Below are 17,135 nucleotides of genomic sequence, written 5' to 3' on the forward strand. Positions count from 1 at the left end.
TAGACCCTAATAGGGGTAACCAGTGGGGACCCAGAGATGGCCTAATGGTTCCCATGAATGTCAAGAGCAGAGCTCTGTGGGGGCTGTGACCAGGAGTCCAGGCAACAAGGGGGTGCTGTGCTAGGGTGGAATCTCCATCCAACCAGAAAGAGAGCAAAGAGAGCAGGTCAGAAACTGCTAGAAAAAAGGTCGTAAAATTTGATGCTTTTCATGGTGACGGCCTGGGCAAGTCTAGCCTCCTACCAGGGATCATGATAGGAGGGATAACGAGTCACTGACTGCGTTGACGAGCACTGATGAGTGACAGGGGCCTGGTGCTGAGGCTGTCAGTGTCTGTTCTGATGAGCATCCAGCTCAGTCTCTTCCGATGGACAGAGCTTTCCAAGTGGCCTTTTGGACTGAGCCATTTGTACCTCTTTTCAAGATAATCTGTGATGCTAATAGATGTGGTAATCACTGTCCCTTAGGTAGCGAGGGAGACTGTCCAAGACGTGCTTGAGTTCTGTGTCCTGAGAAAGCAAGGTCAGACACCTTAGCTGCCTCTCCCACCTGACAAGAGAAGCAGGGCTTGTTCCCAGCCTATGTCACACACTGGCACACTGTCTGGTGCAAGTGTTAAACCCTTCACCAGTTCCCACCAACCATCACAATCTGACACAGGGGGGTGGTGAGACCTGAATGAGGGGGGACCAGGGAAGCAAAACCCACTGCAAGCCTGATCATTTCGACTCATTTTTTTTTTTTCAGTCAACTGTAAAAAGGATTTAAGTGGTCAGCTGAGAGATCACTTTTGATAACAGGCTGGCATGCGATTTGGGGCATACATCTCAGAAAGATTGTAGAAAATTGACTGACATTGCTATAGCGTCTACTTATTTATTTGAAAAGCCTCCTCAGCACACGTAGCTATAAAAAATGAAAAACAGAAAAAAAAAATTGATCCTAAGTCCTACTTCATTCTTGAGTAAAATTATCCATAGAATCATGAGCAACTGAATTCCTACAATTTCATTAAGGTGTGTTTTCAATAAATGTTTCTTTTAGGCTTAATGGTTACTTATAAAAATGTTTAGTAATTAATGTTGCCTTAATCAATTGTTACTACATTCTATATAAAAAACAGTTGTAGTACTCATTCTAGGAGACTTTCAAAAACAGAACATTTGATCACAAGAGATTAAATACTTTATCTTCAATTCAAAAACATATTTTGCTGCAGATAAGTTTGAGAATGTGAGCTACAAAAGACTCTCAACCATCTGGGAGCAATGGTATAGCCCATAAGCCCCGCTGCCTGAGAGGCTAAGGCAGGAGGATCACAAGTTCCAGGCCAGCCTGGGCCAGTTAGCAAGAACTTGTCACAAAATAAAATATAAAATAATGAAAGAAAGGAGGAAGGAAAGAAGGAATGAAGGACGGAATGCAAAAGGAAGGAGAAAAGGGCTTCAAGATGTAGCTCAATGGCAGAGTCCTGGCTTAGCATGCATGAGGCCCTGGGTTCAATCCTGAGTAATGCAAAAAAGAAAAGACTGTCATCCCAGCAGCTCAGGAGGCTGAGGCAGGGGCATCGAGAGTTCAAAGCCAGCCTCAGCAACTCAGTGAGACCTGTCTCTAAAACAGGGCTGGAGATGTGGCTCAGTGATTAAGTGCTTCTGGGTTTAATCCCCAATACAAAAAAAATAAAAACACTTTCAACTATGAAAACATTGTAGCACTATAAAATTCTGTAGGAGAAGTAGGATGATAATATGAAATACAAAGGAAATAATTAAAAAATTTTTTTTGTGTGTGTGTGACACTGGAGATTGAACCCAGGGTCCCACACATGCGGGATAAGCACTCTACCACTGAGCTACGCTCCTAGCCCTTTGTGACCCACTACCTCAGTCAACGAGTGGCCAGGATTGCAGGCATGTGCCCCTGCAACCACCTAATTTCCACTTGTTAATGATGAGTTGGTTCAACTTTTCCCTTTGTGACAGATGAAGGTGGTTGTTAAGTAACCGCAGTGTTTAGGTTCCATTTATTATAAAGTGTTGTGGCAGTTTGATTTTAAAACGTAAATATTTACCAGATGCCAGAAATCACATCCTTGGAATGTTTTAAAACTTATTAAGTGTCAAATTAAAAATGTACAAGATGGAATATGTAATTTTTCAAAATTTATTTTTGTGGGGATACCTACAGTCAAAACCCCTTCTTGAACCAATGACCTGGCAGCTTTCCCTCCCCTCGATGCATGCCAGCCTCCCGGAATGGCACAGGGATGGAGCCAACCTGGAAACTGCCCTGCGGGCTGTTGCTTATGGGGTCTGAGGGGCTGTGACCACCCTACCTTGTGGATTCCAGAACGCTTGCTCTTGGGCTCAGCCCTGCTGTGGTGGCCGAGTTGTGTACCTCCTTTATCTGAATTAACTGCCTCTGGTTGGGGCCAGACACAGATATTAGCCTGGGAGAGTGACAGGGAAGGAATGGACCTGCAGGCACTTTGACCATGAAGATACCAGTCCTATGACAGGTCAGAGAGGTAGGGCTCCTAGGCTGGGGCCAGCATCTCCACTCTTGAGGGTGGGCCTGGCTGTGCCCTGCAGAGCCAATGCCCATCCTTGGCCACACCCCTCCCAGGCCTTCTCACTTGACCTAAGGGAGGCCATTTTCATGAGTCATGGTTTATTTGACAGAGAGTAGAGATGCTGTTTGGGGTTGGGGGTGGGGGCTGAAGCCCTATCTGAGAAGTGGCTGGGGGATTAGTTCCAGTCACCAAAGACGTAACTTTGGTTTTGACTGTCTCCACCTGCTCTTTCCTCCCGCATCTCCCCATTCCTGCTCCCCGTCTTGTCCTCCACTGTATATCTGGTTGACCTCAGAGCATGGCTGCCCGTGCAACCGCCTGACCCTCCCCTCTGCCCCTCCACACCCCAGACTGAGCACTGAGATGAGAAAAGTCTCTCCAGAGGGGACATGAGGCTCAGAAGTTAGCAACCTTCCTGAAGCCCCAAGGGGCAGAGCAGCTGGGAAGGTGGTGGAGGAACAGCTTGGACAGGGGCAGGGTACAGGGGAGGCTTCCCTAGCTGACGGCCCTGGGACGAAGCCAGCTGAATTGATCTTTGACTTCTCCAACAGCAGAGGGCGCCCCTGAGTGCGGAGGCGGAAGGCAGTGAGCAGGGCCAGCCCGTCCCCTGCTGCAGGTACTATGAGTCGGGTAACCAGCTGTGCGCCTTGGGTCAGACCCTTTCCCGCTCTGGGCCTCAGTCTCTTCATCTGTGAATGGAGCTATAGTGAGGATCCAGCAAGAGAGGCTGGATCCCTTTTCTCCCTCCTGCAGGAGGCTTGTGGCTTCAGCGGCCCCGGTTCCTTAGAGCCTCTTCCATGGCTGCACCCTCTCTTTTCTGCCAGGCTGGAGAGCTGGTCTCTTCCCCGCTTCTCCTACACCACCAGTGCCTGCACGGCAAGAGGATCCAGAGGAGGAAGACGGAGGGGCATGGGGAAACTGCCTCGAGGGTGGAGGAGTGATGGATAATGGGTGACAGAGGGGTCACACGGCGGCTGTCTGCTTGATGCTGTGGAAGCTGATCCTTGTGGGTGACGTGGGGATGGACATGGCCCGGGCCACAGGCACCCGGAGAGAGTGATGGTCCTGCCAGCGGTGCCATCTCTTCCTCACAGCTGAGCGCACCTGCAGGGAGGGGAGTCTCAGCAGCCCACCAGGCTGTCCCTGGCCCCTGGCTCCTGACCCCTCACCGAGTTGTCAAAGAAGAGGGGCAAAACCAAGGGCCTTCCCCAACCCCATTGCCTCCTCGCTGCAGCCTCTCTCTGGGGACTCCCCTGTCACTCTCTGGAGAAACCTGACCCCACACTTCTTTTGTCCCACATTACTCTTCTGAAGTGTCCAGTTTCCTCTGGACACTCTGCCACCTTGAGAGTGACCAGAGGGGCTGGGTTGGTGGCTCAGTGGTAGGGCGCTTGCCTAGCACATGTGAGGCACTGGGTTCGATCCTCAGCACCACATAAAAATAAATAAGTTAAATAAAGGTATAGTGTCCATCTACAACTAAATAAATAAAAGAATGACAAAGGTTTTGTAGACCAGCCCCTTTAGCCTACTTGGGGCTCTAGCCCCTCAGGCCTGGGAAGTGACCCTAGTGTACACACCTGGCTTCCTCCTCCTTAGGAAGGACTGTCATCCCCTGCTCTATAGTCTTCACCCTCCCTGTGCAGCACAGCCAAGTGCAAACGGCCCGAAACAGAAAGAGAACCGCTCCTTTTATTTCTAAGCCTCTTTGGATCTGTTTTTGTCTGTATTGGAAGGGGAAAATCTGTCAAATGGGTCATGTCTCATATTCCAGCCCAGCATATGGTCAGAACAGAATGTTATATAAACATCCATTGTCAGGTGGGCACTGTGCTACCCGCTTGTAGTCCTAGAGATTCAGAAGGCTGAGGCAGGAGGCTTTCAAGTTCAAGGCCAGCCTCAGAAATTTAGTGAGACTCTGTCTCAAAAAAAAAAAAAAAAAGGTGGGAATATAATTAATGATTAAACCCGGTGGTAGAGTGCCCCTGGGTTTAATCCCAGTACCAACAGACAAAAACATCTGTTGCTTGCTTCAGCAGCTCCTTCTTCCCTGCCATCCAGACTGCAGAGCCAGACTCCACTGCTGGGCTCTGCATCCAGGCCCATCTTTAATTGACAGGCACAGCCTGCGTAGATGCCCACCATCCTCTGCAGTTGCAGGCCAAATGCCCTCAGGAGAGCACTTGTGTTTGGTATTTGGAAGCTCTCGGGCCTCAGGGTGTGTCTGCTCTGTGCTGCAGAACCTGCTGCAAATCCTCACCCACCACTGGCTGGATTCGCATCGCCCTGGTGACTCACTGGGATTCTGGGTCTTCTTAGATAGCCAGGTTTTACCTGCTGCCTGGCACCCCCAGAGTCTAGGATATGTGGTCTTTTCTGTGGAGGGTGGGGGTAATGTGCTCTTCTCATCTGAGTCCATAAAGAAGTGATTGCATAGCACATGCCTCACCTCTTTCTGGAAGCTTCCTGTTGACATCTCTGCTTTGGCATCAGTTTTCCTTGAAACCCTGCAGCCTGGGCACCCTGCTCACCTGGCTCCCCAAGGGCATACATAGGCATACAAGGGCATAACCTGGCATGTTATTCTGGCCTGCATAGTTGACCTTCTAAACTGGCTCCAGGCCAGAAGGAATCCTGTTCTCCTTCGCCCAAGGTCTTCCCCTCCTTCCTCCGGGGCAGAACTGAGCAGAGCCAAGGACCAGGTTCTCCTGAAGGGCTAGGCAGCTTGACTGAAAACACCCCGCAGTGGGGTCTGGGGACCCTGAGATCCCAGGCTACCCAGAGGGCCCCATTTCATACCTCTCCATTGAAGAAACAGTAGAAGACAGATACGAAGAAACCCTAGGAAGGAAGGAGGGAGTAGTCAGGACCTGGGTGAGGAGGCACTCTGCCTGGAGGGTGGGGTGGGGGACAGGTGAGGGCACACTGACCCAGGACCCCAGGAGTCATAGCTGGACAGGGCTGCATCCCTTGGGGAACGGTTCACCAGGGGCCATGCTGAGTGAGGGCCGGTCTCTGGCCTAGAGTTGGGATTCCAGCTCCTCAACATTTGGTGGCCTGTCCCGGAGTGTCAGGGTTGCAGCCACTCTGACTCTTCAGAGGAAGTGCTGGGATGCCTGCGCCCTGAGGTGGGGACGATGGGCGGGGCCAGGGCTCTGTCTAGGCTGGCATCTGGTGCCAGGCGGGTTCTGAGTGTGTGTGCCAGTCCCTGTGTCTGAGCGACCAGGTCAGGAGAGCCCCCTGCAGCTGGGGCGCCCACCTGGAAGGACTGCAGGAAGGAGTTGAAGTAGATGAACACGATCTGCGACAGGTCGTCCTCACCGGGATTGACGAAGAAGAGCATGTAGGTGATGCCCAGCAGTGGCAGGAGGACCAGGGTGGCCTTCACCGCCTTCCTGGGGGTGAGAGGGTGATGACAGTCCTGAGTCCACGCTGCAGGCAGGGCCCCACTCAGGCGGAAGATGGGGCCGCTCTGCCAGTTCTGCTTCTGGGAGACGGAGCAACTCCCTGGGTGAGCACAGAGGGCTCTGCCAGGAGCAGGGGGATGGCCCGGATGACCTCCTCATTCCCCACTGCCAGGGTCAGGACACCCAGCTACTCACGTACCTGTACTGGATCGTCTCTGATGTGGTGGATGCTCGTAATTTCGTCATTAGGATTCTGACGATGTTGAACAAAAATACAAAATTGATCTGGAAGGAAGAAGGCAAGAGGGAGAAAGGAAGGCCCCTGAGTGGGGCTGAGCTGAGAGGCTCCATATCCCCCTGGAACCCGGCGAACCCCTGCCTCCCAGGAACACACCCCATCACCCAGCACCTGCCCAGGCCCCACAGCCTTTGCTCCTCCCTGGCTGGGACCTGGAGCGCCATCACTTCCTCTAAGACCTGCTCTCTGCCCCCAGCCCCAAGGAAGGAAAGGCAGCTTCTAAAGGTGGTGGACCAGAGCACAGCGGCTGCCCCTCTGGGGAAAGCTCCAGTCCCTCCCCACTCGGGTACCCCATAAGAGTCGGGCCCTGGAGTCTGCTTGAGTCCCTGCCTCTCTTGGCCACAGGGTCCCCAGTTGTTGACTGAGGGTCTCTGAGTCCCTTGCACTGTCACTGCTCCTAGCTGGCCTGAAGTCCCATCAGCCCCACCCTGGGCAGGGGTGGACAGGCAGATGGAGAGACTCAAACTCTGTGACCCAACGGAGGATGGTCTCTCACCACCCTGCACCCTGCAACTGCAGAGGCTTCCTTGGCATCCCCAGGCCAGCAAGATGAATGGGCTGTCAGATCGGCTCCGAGGCTTCTGGAAGGGCCTCGTTCATCTTCATTTTTAGCCTTCCCTCAGCATCAGAGCAACCCCCGGCCTCTGGCCCCAACTGATCTGCTGGGCTCCTAAGTCAGCTTCCTGTCTCTGGGGGCCTCCATGGCTTGTTCTGTTGTCTGGTTCCTATGGCATTGTGCTATCCCTTTGTACGTTGTGCTGGGAGTGAGTAGGTCTGTTCCCTGTGTGTTTGTGTGTGTTTGTCTGAGTGTGCCCTCTATACGTAGGGACATGGGTGCTCCCTGTGTTTCTATTTATCGGACTCCAGATGCAAGCAGGTAGGGACAAGCATGTGCAGCCCCAACATTGGACTCTTCAGAAAGTGCTCCCAGGCCAGAGGGACATGCCTATCAGCCCATGTGTGTGCAACCACACACACACACACTCGTGCATGCACACACGTTTAGAGTCTATCAGGACCATGGATGGCTTCTTGGGTTGGATCCTTCTAATCTTCCTATAGCTCAGATCCCATTGGGGTCATGGGCACACATGGTGGGACTGTTAGCCCTATGACCTCAGAGTGTCCCACAAGCTGTAGGGCAACTGAGAGACAGGAGGGGTAGACCCTCCCTCAGTGTTGGCCAGTTGCTCTCACATCACAGTGTGTGACCTGATGAGCCCAGGGGAAGGGGCCTGGGGAGGCCTATGATGCTGCCCATGGATGGCTGCCTGCTTTTGCTTAGGGAGCACCTAACTTCCAGCTCCTGGGTTTCTGACCTACTCCCTTGGATAAAGGGGCATATGTCACCTTGACACATAGGTCATTCCTATGTGATACAAAGAACTTGTTCTTTTCTGATTCTTCCTGGCTTCTCTGAGAGTAGACTATTAGAATCAAAATAAATTCTCATTTTTATCACATTTCCTTGCATTAAATAGTATTTAACTCACTAACTCAATTATCCATCCACTGTGGTCCATCCATCTGTTCTTCCATCTGTCTATCCATCCATTCATTCAGCCAATGAGTAGTCACTGAGCACCTCTTGGCTACAGGGTCCTATTCCTTGTTCTGAGGCAAGAGCAGGACAGGCAGGGTCTAGTGTGGAGCCTCTGGGAGGCAGGATCTGTCCTCACCTCACACTAGACAGGCAGTCAGTGAAGCTGCCTCATCCTGTCTCAGCCAGGTATACACAGCCTGAGTCCTTCTTTCCTTATGAGCTTATTTCTCAGCCTCCCCCTTTGCAATATCTGCATCAGCTTTCTTCCCTCTCCAGGAAGTCCTCTGACCCCAGTCCATGCGGAGCTCTCTGGCTCTCCATTCTTGGATGTCATCTTGCCCTACCCTCACTCCAAAAGTAAACCATCCTGATTCTTCAGTGTGCACTGGTGATTGTACCCTAACTCTGTTTAGCTTGGTTTCTGGTTTGATTAAATCATGATTCCATTCAATAACCCAACCTACCACCTGCTGGGTTCTGTGCTGGGCACCAAAGATGGGGAAATAGATATATAGGCATGGCTCCTGCTTGCAGAGGGCTTGTGGCTGGGCTGGGGGTGGAAGGGTATGGGGAGGAATTGCATCTTTCCCAAGGGCCTGGAGAAGTGGCAAGTGAGATGAGAACTGAAGATGAGGCAGTGCTAGCCAGTGAAGGTGGGGAGAGTATTCCAGGAAGACAAAGTCAGGAGAGAACAGCCAGGGTGGGAGGAGCCAGGGCCCTCAATGGTGGCCAGTATGACTGCTGGTGCTGTTTCAGTGATCAAGAGACCAGCCCCAGGAGGGTGGTGGAATCACCTGGGAGCCAGAACAGGAAAGGTCACCTCCTTTGGCGGTGAGTCCCCACAGGACCCTCCTACTCAACACACAATGTCCTTAGGGTGGCCCACAGGACTACTCTGAGACTACAGCAGGGGTGGGGTACCAGTGAGACCAGCCACCTGAAGAAGCTTCCCCTGAGAGGCTCTGCTTGTGCAAACTGCCATCTATCCTTACTCTGCTTTGGTGGCTCAGCCCTGACTGGCACCTCTGTCCTCCCCAGGGGACCAGCTTTTGCTCCCATGAGGCTCAAGGCAGGTGTGTGCTGGGCCTGGCGGGATCCAGGCCTGACAGGTGGTGTTGGTCAGGGCTGCCATGTGATCTCTGAGTGGGGATTTGGACATTTCAGACCTATCCTCCCGAGCCAGGACAGGCCTGCAGAGGCTAGCCAAGCACAAGGTACTCTGCCAAGCACTGCACGACTCTATTCCTCAGTAGGTAACTTTTATAGGCAAGTACAACCATTCACTCCACAGATGCGCAAACTGAGGTTCAGTGGGCTAAATAACTGGCCCTGCCACACTGCTGGTGGGGGATGCTGTCAGGATCTGAGCAGAGGCAATGGGCTTGGCAGTCTTCTCCTTATACCCATGACACAGCTTCTCCTGCAGGGTGCGAGGAAATGTAGGGCTAGACAGAAGGAATCAGAGACAAGGTGCTGGTCCTGCCGGGTCCTGGGACAGGGCATTTCTAGTCAGTCTGCATTATAGGTCTGAGTTCAGGAAGGCCCTGGGGGTCATCAGCACAGGGTCTTGAACCTGTGGCTCCAGGTGCTGGCAGGAGCTGCTGAGGCAGAGCCCCAAGGGCACCAGCACGTGTCTGGAGCCCGCTAGTCCTCAGAGTGATCCTGTGTGGCAGGAAATAGCACCCCTGTGTTACAGGAGGGGAACTGAGGCACCAAGACGGCAAAGAGATCCCTCAGGATCACATCCCAATCCCCAGGGGCACCAAGCATTGCACAGCTCCTGCCTACCTGCCACCACCCAGGGGGAGAAAATAGATCCAGCTCCCTGGTTCTTAACCCTCAGTGCACGAGCCCCTGCAGGAAGGTGGAGGCACCGTGCTTGCTGGAGCCCCTCTGTGTTCAGAGGCAGGGAGGGAGGAAGGGAAAGAGGAAGGAGGCAGACGGACAGATGGATCAGGTGCCTTGGCTTATCTTTCCTTATGTGGTTTCAGACTCAATCCCTGCTGTCTTTAACCAGGTCAGGTGAGGAGGTCCCAGGCCTTGGACAGGTCCTCTGCTTGGCTCTGTCCTGGTCCTGACCAGGCTTGCTGTGGCTCTGCACCATGTCTCAGGCCCTCCTCCTCACACTTGCCAAACTTCCAGCTCCCTGTATCAAGCATTCACCAGGAACACACCTCTCTGCCCCCCATGGATCTGCAGAGCCTGGTGACTGATTACAGGAATCCCTCAAGATGAAATTGGGAATGCCCCAGTAGTCACAGGCCTTGAGAGACTGGTCCTCATGGGAAGTCTTGTTTTGCCTTCCTATGGGCATTTTCTTGGCAGGCGAAGCCTCAAAGGCCCAAATCTTGAGGCCTACTACATGCAGAGCCCTGGCTAGACCACGGAAAAATCCCAGACAGCTCACCTCCCTGCTCAGCAGCTAACCATGCCTGGGACCAGGGTATACACTGCAAAAACCCTGGGTGCTTGTTACAAGCCACCATGCATTCAGAGCCCAGGCATCACCCAGGATGGACCAGATGTACCGCACACTATAGAAGCCCAGCCTGGGTCCCCTGGGCTCTTGGTCACTTGCAAGGGACAGTAGCCAGTCTGAGGCTTTCTCTGGTGTCACAGGGGTTAGCTCAGAATGAAAACAGGATGGCCTGGAAATTTGGGATTTTAGCCAGGCATGGTGGTGCATGCCTATAATCCCAGAGACTCTGGAGGCTGAGACAGGAGGATCACGAGATCCTCAGCAACTTATTGAGGACCTAAGCAACTCAGTGAGAGCCTGTCTCTAAATAAGATATGAAAAAGGGGTGGGGATGTGGCTCAGAGGTTAAGGGTCCCTGGGTTCAATGCTCTGTACCAAAAAAAAAAAAAAAGGAAATGTATGTGTGTGTATGTGGGGCGGGGTGTTAATGTCCCCCAGGGGAACCTCCATTGAAGGAGACATGGTTCCAATTTGCATTATGTGACCTTAGGCAAGTTGCTTAACTTCTCTGAGCTCCTGCTTCGTTATCTGTCCAGCCAGGATAAACCACTGTCTTGAGTGAGGGTCAGCATGTGTGGAATCCTCATGGAAGGCTCTGGCCCTGGGCGGGCCTGATGAATGCCATATCCCTTTCCCATGACAACACCCAGTCGGAAGTCAGGCTTCCTGCAAATCAACCACCCAATTCACTTCCCAGAACCAGAAATAAATGAGCGTCTCTTAGCAGCAGAAATGTAGCTGTGAACCGGTGAAGAGGCAGGAATGCCAAGCATGTCTCCAATCAGGAGGACAGCAGGCAGGAGGTGGGTGAGTAGAGAAGAGACCTGCCCCAGCCGCACAAAGCTCCACCAGCTCTGAGTGTGGACTTGGGGCGAATCATTCCACCTCTCTGTGTTTTGGGGGAGCCTAATTCCTACTGCTGTCCTGCATCAAGGATGTGAGGATTGGAGGTAATGCAGACAGGGTTTGTGGAAGGCTCAGCTTGGAACATGGAAACACTTATCTGTGCAAATAGCTGGGTCCAATAGCAAGGTGGGCATGATGCCAGAGAAGGGGGCATGCTCAAGAAGGCCGGGAGCTGGGTCTTGACATAGCCCTTGCACAGCTTACTTCCCCATTCCTTGTTACCTGGCCAACAGCCCTACGGCAGGGCGCTACCATTGGCTCAGCCCGGATCAGCCTTTCTTGGCTGGGTCTCAGTTCATCAAAAGCCCTATCTATCCTCATGCAATGGGTCCTCAGCAGCAGGCGGGGAGGAAACAGATCTTGTAGGGTTTCCATTCACACAGAGGGGTGAGTGACTCACCGCATCACTGTATCTGGGAGTCCAAGGACCATCCCTCCCCCACTCACTTCTGACAAGGACTGGCTCCCGCCTCTGACGTGAGTGAAGCCCTGACAGTGGAATTTCAGGCAGTGGGTGAGAAAACTTCCTAGTCATCATCAGTTACAGACATCAAGGACACTCCAAAGATGGGGTCCAATGAATCCTGGAACTCGCAACAGGGAGGAGAGTAAGGAAATAGAAGAGATAAACAGTAATTGTCTCCATGGTAGACAAAAGAAAGCCCCACTGGGCACCTGCTGTGTACAAGAGGAGGACTGTGCTCTCCTAGAAGGTGCAGTGGCCCTTTAAGGAAGCCTGTACATACCAGAGCCTGAAATTACCGTGCCTGAAATAAGTCTTACGTAAATGCCAATTTCTTATGGGTTTTTTTTTATATGTTTTTTTAAATGTATGATATATAATGGGTTCTTTTTGCTGCAGCAGCCTCTGCTTAAACTCTATCTTAATTAAAGCTCGTTGTGGATTAAAGACGTGGTGGCAATTATACCTTAGATGCCAATACATTCAGCAAAGGGCGGGAGCTGGACAAGGAACAATGGCTCATTATGCTGCATTTGGGATCTGCTGCTCCAGGTTGGGGGCGGTGGGCGGTGCCCCGGAGGGGGTCGCTGGGGGCAGAGAGGAATGCAGGTCTGGGCTGCACAGAAGCTGCACAGCCTTCTCTTGCCACCAGCTGCCTGTTCACCTGGTTGTTTCAGTATTGTACCTGGCAAGGGGAGGTCAGATGGCAGATGGTACTAGAAATTCACCAATCAGACCCTGCCTCCACCCAGAGAAAGAGTTTGAGGTCCAGAGAGGAGCAGAGGGCTCCCCAGAGCCTATAGAAGGGGGAATTGGGTGGTGCTGGGAAGCAGGGTGGTGTGTACCAGGTACAGGGTTGCAAGGGGCTGCCCAGGTGACATCTTTCCCAGCATCTCTGCTTGGGTAGGTCCTCTGCTATTCTCCCGGTGCCCAGCCCCATCCCAGTTCCCACTGAGGACCTACCAGGAGCACCAGGATGATGGGGCCCTGGTAGATGTAGTCCACCAGGTCACCAGGCTCCTTGCCAAACCAGCACCTGCAAAGATGGGGTGGCTGTCGATGGCCTGCTGAGCTGTACCAGGGGGACCACTCCCAACCTGGAACCAGCTCCTCCAGGTTGACCCTTCCTGAGCCCCATCTCCAGGGCTGCCCCTTCCCAGAAAGCCTTGGAGGACAGTCCCAGCCCCACTGACCAGCCTGGCCAGGCCTGGAGTTGTCTCTTGCTCTACATGATGGGTCTGATCTCCCAACCAGACCAAGGGAAAGTCTGGAGTCTCCTCCTCAGTCCCCCATCCCATTGGGGTGCAGGGTTGGGCATGCAGGAGCACAGGAACGAAGAGAGAGCTGGGCTCCCCTCAGTGTCCTAGGGCCTACCTGCCCTGTGCCGCCTGCTCCCACATTGCTCAGAACCTGCCGCTCTGCCTTCCAGACCCTCAGCTACACAAAGCAACAGATGTGGAGGTGGAGACTCCTCCTGCCTGAGGTGGGTCTTTCAGGACTTGAACTCAGCCTCCTGTACCTAGCAAAAGGAGCTTGCTACCTGGCTGGCCTCACTGGCTGCCAAAGGCTTGGTTTATTCTCCAGGGATGCTGGGGAGAAGCTTGAGAGTCCAGAGACAGGGCTGGGCCAGGTCTCTATCTGGCACTGCCAGCACCTACTGGACCTCAGGGAGGGTCCATTGACTTTAGGACCTAGTTAGGTCTGTCATAACTTCAGAGGTCATCATGTATACCAGCCTCAGATGGGAACCTCTCCCACTGCTTCCCAGCACCTGAGTTTCTGGTCTCTGCTTGGACACCCCCTTTGACAGGAAGTTCACAAACCCACCAAGTCAGACCTTCTAGTCTTGGGTATCTTTCACCTTTACAAGCCGTTCCTAACTTTGAGCTCCTGGAATTCTAACCCCCATTCTTACCCCCACCCCTCAACACTTCCAGCCCCTGAAATGCTGTGGAGATCTGCACAGAGATTGATGGGTCCCTTCTCTCAGTTGCTGACAGCTGACTTCCTGGTTGCTCCTTGGCTGGCCTGTGGCAGAGCTGTCATCTGGGCCATAGCTCAGCATACCAGACTCTGATGTGGGAAGGACCCTAGAATGGGTCATTGCACCTAGGCAGAGACTGGGGTGCCAAAAAGCAAGCTCTTGTGAAGAGAAAGCCTACGGAATGGGAGAAAATCTTTGCCAGCTACTCTTGACAGGGGATTATGTCCAGAATATATAAAGAACTCAAAAAACATAAAAAATTCCCAATCAGTAAATGGGCAAATGATCTAAACAGACATTTCCCAAAGAAGAAATACAAATGAGCAACAAGTATATGAAAGGATGTTTAGCATCCTTAGCAATCAGGGAACTACAAATCAAACTACACTGAGATTTCATATCACTCCAGTTAGAATGGAAATCAGCGAGAATATAAATAATAGTAATTGTTAATAAGGATGTGGGAACTCACGCATTGTTGGTGGGACTGAAAATTAGTACAACCACTTTGGAAAGCAGTGTGGAGATTTCATGAAAGATCAGCAATGGAACCACCATATGACCCAGCTATCCCATTCCTTGGTATACATCTCAAAGAACTGAAATTCAGCATATTAAGCAATATATGCATCCCTAGGTTTACAGCAGCACAATTCACAATAGCCAAGATATGGAATCAGCCTAAGTGCCTATCATCAAACAAATGGATAAAGGAAATGTGGTATAGACACAGAATGGAGTTTTACTCAGCCATAAATAAGAATGAAATTATGTCATTTGCTGGTAAATGGATGGAACTGGAGAATATCATGCTAAGTGAAATAAGCCAGACTCAGAAAGTCCAGGGTCAAATGTTTTCTCTCATATGTGGAAGTTAGAGAGAAATAAAAAAAGGAAAGGGGGATCCCTTGAAAATGGAATGGAGAACAGTGGAGTAGAGGAAGGGGATAGAGAGGGAATGAAGAGGGATGGGAAGGGGAGGAACTGTGGAATGCAGTTGACCAAATTATGCTATGTACATGAATGAAGGTATCACAATGAATTTCACTTTTATGTGTAACTAAATGCACTAGTTTAAAAAAAAAACAAATAAATAGAAGGACGTCCAGTAGAGGAGATGAAGGGGATCCAGGGGAGGGAGGAGGGGAGAGAAAGGGGAAGGATTGGGGATTGACATGGAACAAATTATTTTGTAGGCATATGAATATGCCAGAGTTAACTCCACTATTATGTATAACCATCATGCACACATAGCAACATTAAAAAACCACACACACACACACACAAATTAGAGTGAAATAAACACAATTTCAAATAAAGAAGAAAAGAAGCAAGCTCTTGGGGGACTCCAACAAATGCTCATTGATATGGCCTTGGATGGAGAACCCTGAGACCTTGTTCTCATCCAGATTCTTAGCCAGATCTGCTGCATCCAACTCTGAGGAGGAAGACATCCCAATGGCCAAAAGAGGCACACTGATGGGGCACTTCAAGAAACCCAGGGCCTCGCGGAATTCAACAAAGCTGCCTTGAAACCTACCACGTAAGCATTCCTGGGAATCAGTATATTTCTTCCAGTCTCAGGACAACCGGAAAGAAAACCTGTCATCATGGCTATGGCTTGTCTGAGCCCAAGGCTGACCTGTGCTGATCCACAAGCCACATGGCAGCCTGTCCTACTTACTGTTCATTCTCGTAGTAGAGTTTGCCAACTGCCCAGGCGATGATGATGGGGCAGGGGATGCCTGAAAGAAGGACAGACACATGCTGCAGGGATCACATAAATGGACAGGGACTCTCTTGTAGGATTCAGGGTAAGGGACCACAGGGGCCTGGGACCATATTTCTGCTTTTCCAACTGCAGGTCATCCACGACCCAGGGATGACCTATTCCTGGCTCATGGCTCCCTCTCTCAGCCATCTTTCCCAAGCAGGGAATGGTGTGCTTTTGTGACAGGGAGGTAAAGTCATCTTGTTTCTCTCTTTCTTTTCCTTTTTTTCTTTGGTATTGGAAATTAAACCCAAGGGTGCATTCCTCCATTAAGATGCCCATGGTCTTTTTACATTTTGAGACTGGGTCTTGCTTAGTTGCTAAGGTTGGCTTTGAGCTTAAGATCCCCTCCTACCTCAGCATTTCGAGTTGCCTGCATTACAGGCGAGTGCCACTGGGCCTGGCCAGTTTCTCTTCTGAAGCCAGAGACAAGGGTGTTTGGACTGGTCACTCTGGGCAAGGGAGGAGGGCTAGGTATGACCCATCCTTTGGAGGGACTCCTGGCTTTTTCCTCTGAAGCACTGGACCCAGGGTGAGGGGAGATGACTAGTCAGCAGTGTCCCCTCCCCCACTGGGCCCTGACACCCCTGGGAGCCTCACACCATCCGATGAAGAGGAACAGCCACTTGCGCAGGCGCTCGGTGGAGTAGGTCATGACGATGGCAGTGTGGAGGTAGCAGCCTTCTACAAACATCCAGAAGAAGTTGGTGACCACAAAGTAGTTGAAGATGGTGGTGATGCAGCGGCACCAGACCTACGTGTGGGGCAGGGCTTGTCAGGGACTCCTGGGGCCCAGCAGGGCCAACCTGTTCAGGCAGGGCAGTGAGGTGTGGGTCCCCCAAAGTGCGTGGATGGATGTGGCACTGTCCCCCTGAGGTTAAGGAGTCATTCTCCCTGGTGCCTGGGGGTTTTAACATCTCTCCGCTCCTTCTCAGGGTCTCTTCTTAATAAAGGGAGAGGGGAACTGGAGGGCTGTAACTGAACTGTGCCATGTTTTCATTGTCCTGTTCAGGGTCACCTTCAATCCATGGCAAGTTCAATTGGCTCCATGTAGGGATGGGATATGGAATTTCATTTGTGGAAAAAAAAAATGAAAACCAGTGAGAGAAGACAATCAAGGGAGCTTGGGGCGGGGCTGCAGCCCAGGAGGGTTTCTCCAAAGCCTCTGGCTTGGGGAACTTCTAGACTTGGAATCATAAGCACTGGCTCTGGAGGTGGCAAGTCGCTGTGCCTCTCTGAGCTGTCACTGACACTACCTTAAGGGGTGGTGAAGGGACGTGAAGGGTGGCACAGGTGGGCACCAAGGAGGAGTGTCATGGCTGTGATCGTGACTGCTGTTTTGATTTGCTTCCTTGGCAGAGGGCGGTTTGACCCTGTCCTTCTGAGCGAGGTGACCCTCCCGAGCACCTTGCTTGGGATACAGAGAGGGGAAGAGCCTGCCCAGAGCCATAGAGTGGGCCATGCAGAGCCGAGGTCCAGGTCACAGACCTCCAAACCTGGCCACCCCATCAGACCCCATCTGGTCCTCTCCTGTGGACTCATCCCCAGAGCGTCTCAGAGTCAAGGTTGGGACTTGAGAACAGTGGGGACAGCAAGTTGGGGTGTGAGCCCACACTGGGTCAGGGAAGCCCTGGGACTGCCTAGCTCCTTCCTGTCTGGCTCTGACTCCCCTGGCTCCTGGATAACCCTCCTGTGCCGAGCAGGTAGCTGCT

At 52.0% G+C, this 17,135-nt stretch overlaps 1 protein-coding gene across 2 annotated transcripts in view; it reads right to left on the minus strand.

Moving 5' to 3' along the window:
- Window positions 1-2,147: 2,147 nt before the first annotated feature.
- Crhr2 (corticotropin releasing hormone receptor 2) overlaps window positions 2,148-17,135 on the minus strand; it is a 47,482-nt gene continuing 32,494 nt past the window's right edge. The window contains exons 7-13 of one of the 2 annotated variants that reach the window (XM_047561234.1): window positions 16,024-16,177; window positions 15,337-15,397; window positions 12,632-12,704; window positions 6,179-6,264; window positions 5,832-5,967; window positions 5,372-5,413; window positions 2,148-3,676 (exon numbers count right to left, since the gene is read on the minus strand). In XM_047561234.1, the coding sequence (XP_047417190.1) occupies window positions 3,536-3,676; window positions 5,372-5,413; window positions 5,832-5,967; window positions 6,179-6,264; window positions 12,632-12,704; window positions 15,337-15,397; window positions 16,024-16,177 (693 nt within the window). In that variant the 3' untranslated portion in view covers window positions 2,148-3,535. The remainder of the gene's footprint in view (window positions 3,677-5,371; window positions 5,414-5,831; window positions 5,968-6,178; window positions 6,265-12,631; window positions 12,705-15,336; window positions 15,398-16,023; window positions 16,178-17,135) is intronic. The other variant, XM_047561233.1, reaches the window with a different exon arrangement.

The sequence above is a fragment of the Sciurus carolinensis genome, chromosome 8 (genome assembly GCF_902686445.1).
Source record: "Sciurus carolinensis chromosome 8, mSciCar1.2, whole genome shotgun sequence".
Taxonomy (NCBI): Eukaryota; Metazoa; Chordata; class Mammalia; order Rodentia; family Sciuridae; genus Sciurus; species Sciurus carolinensis.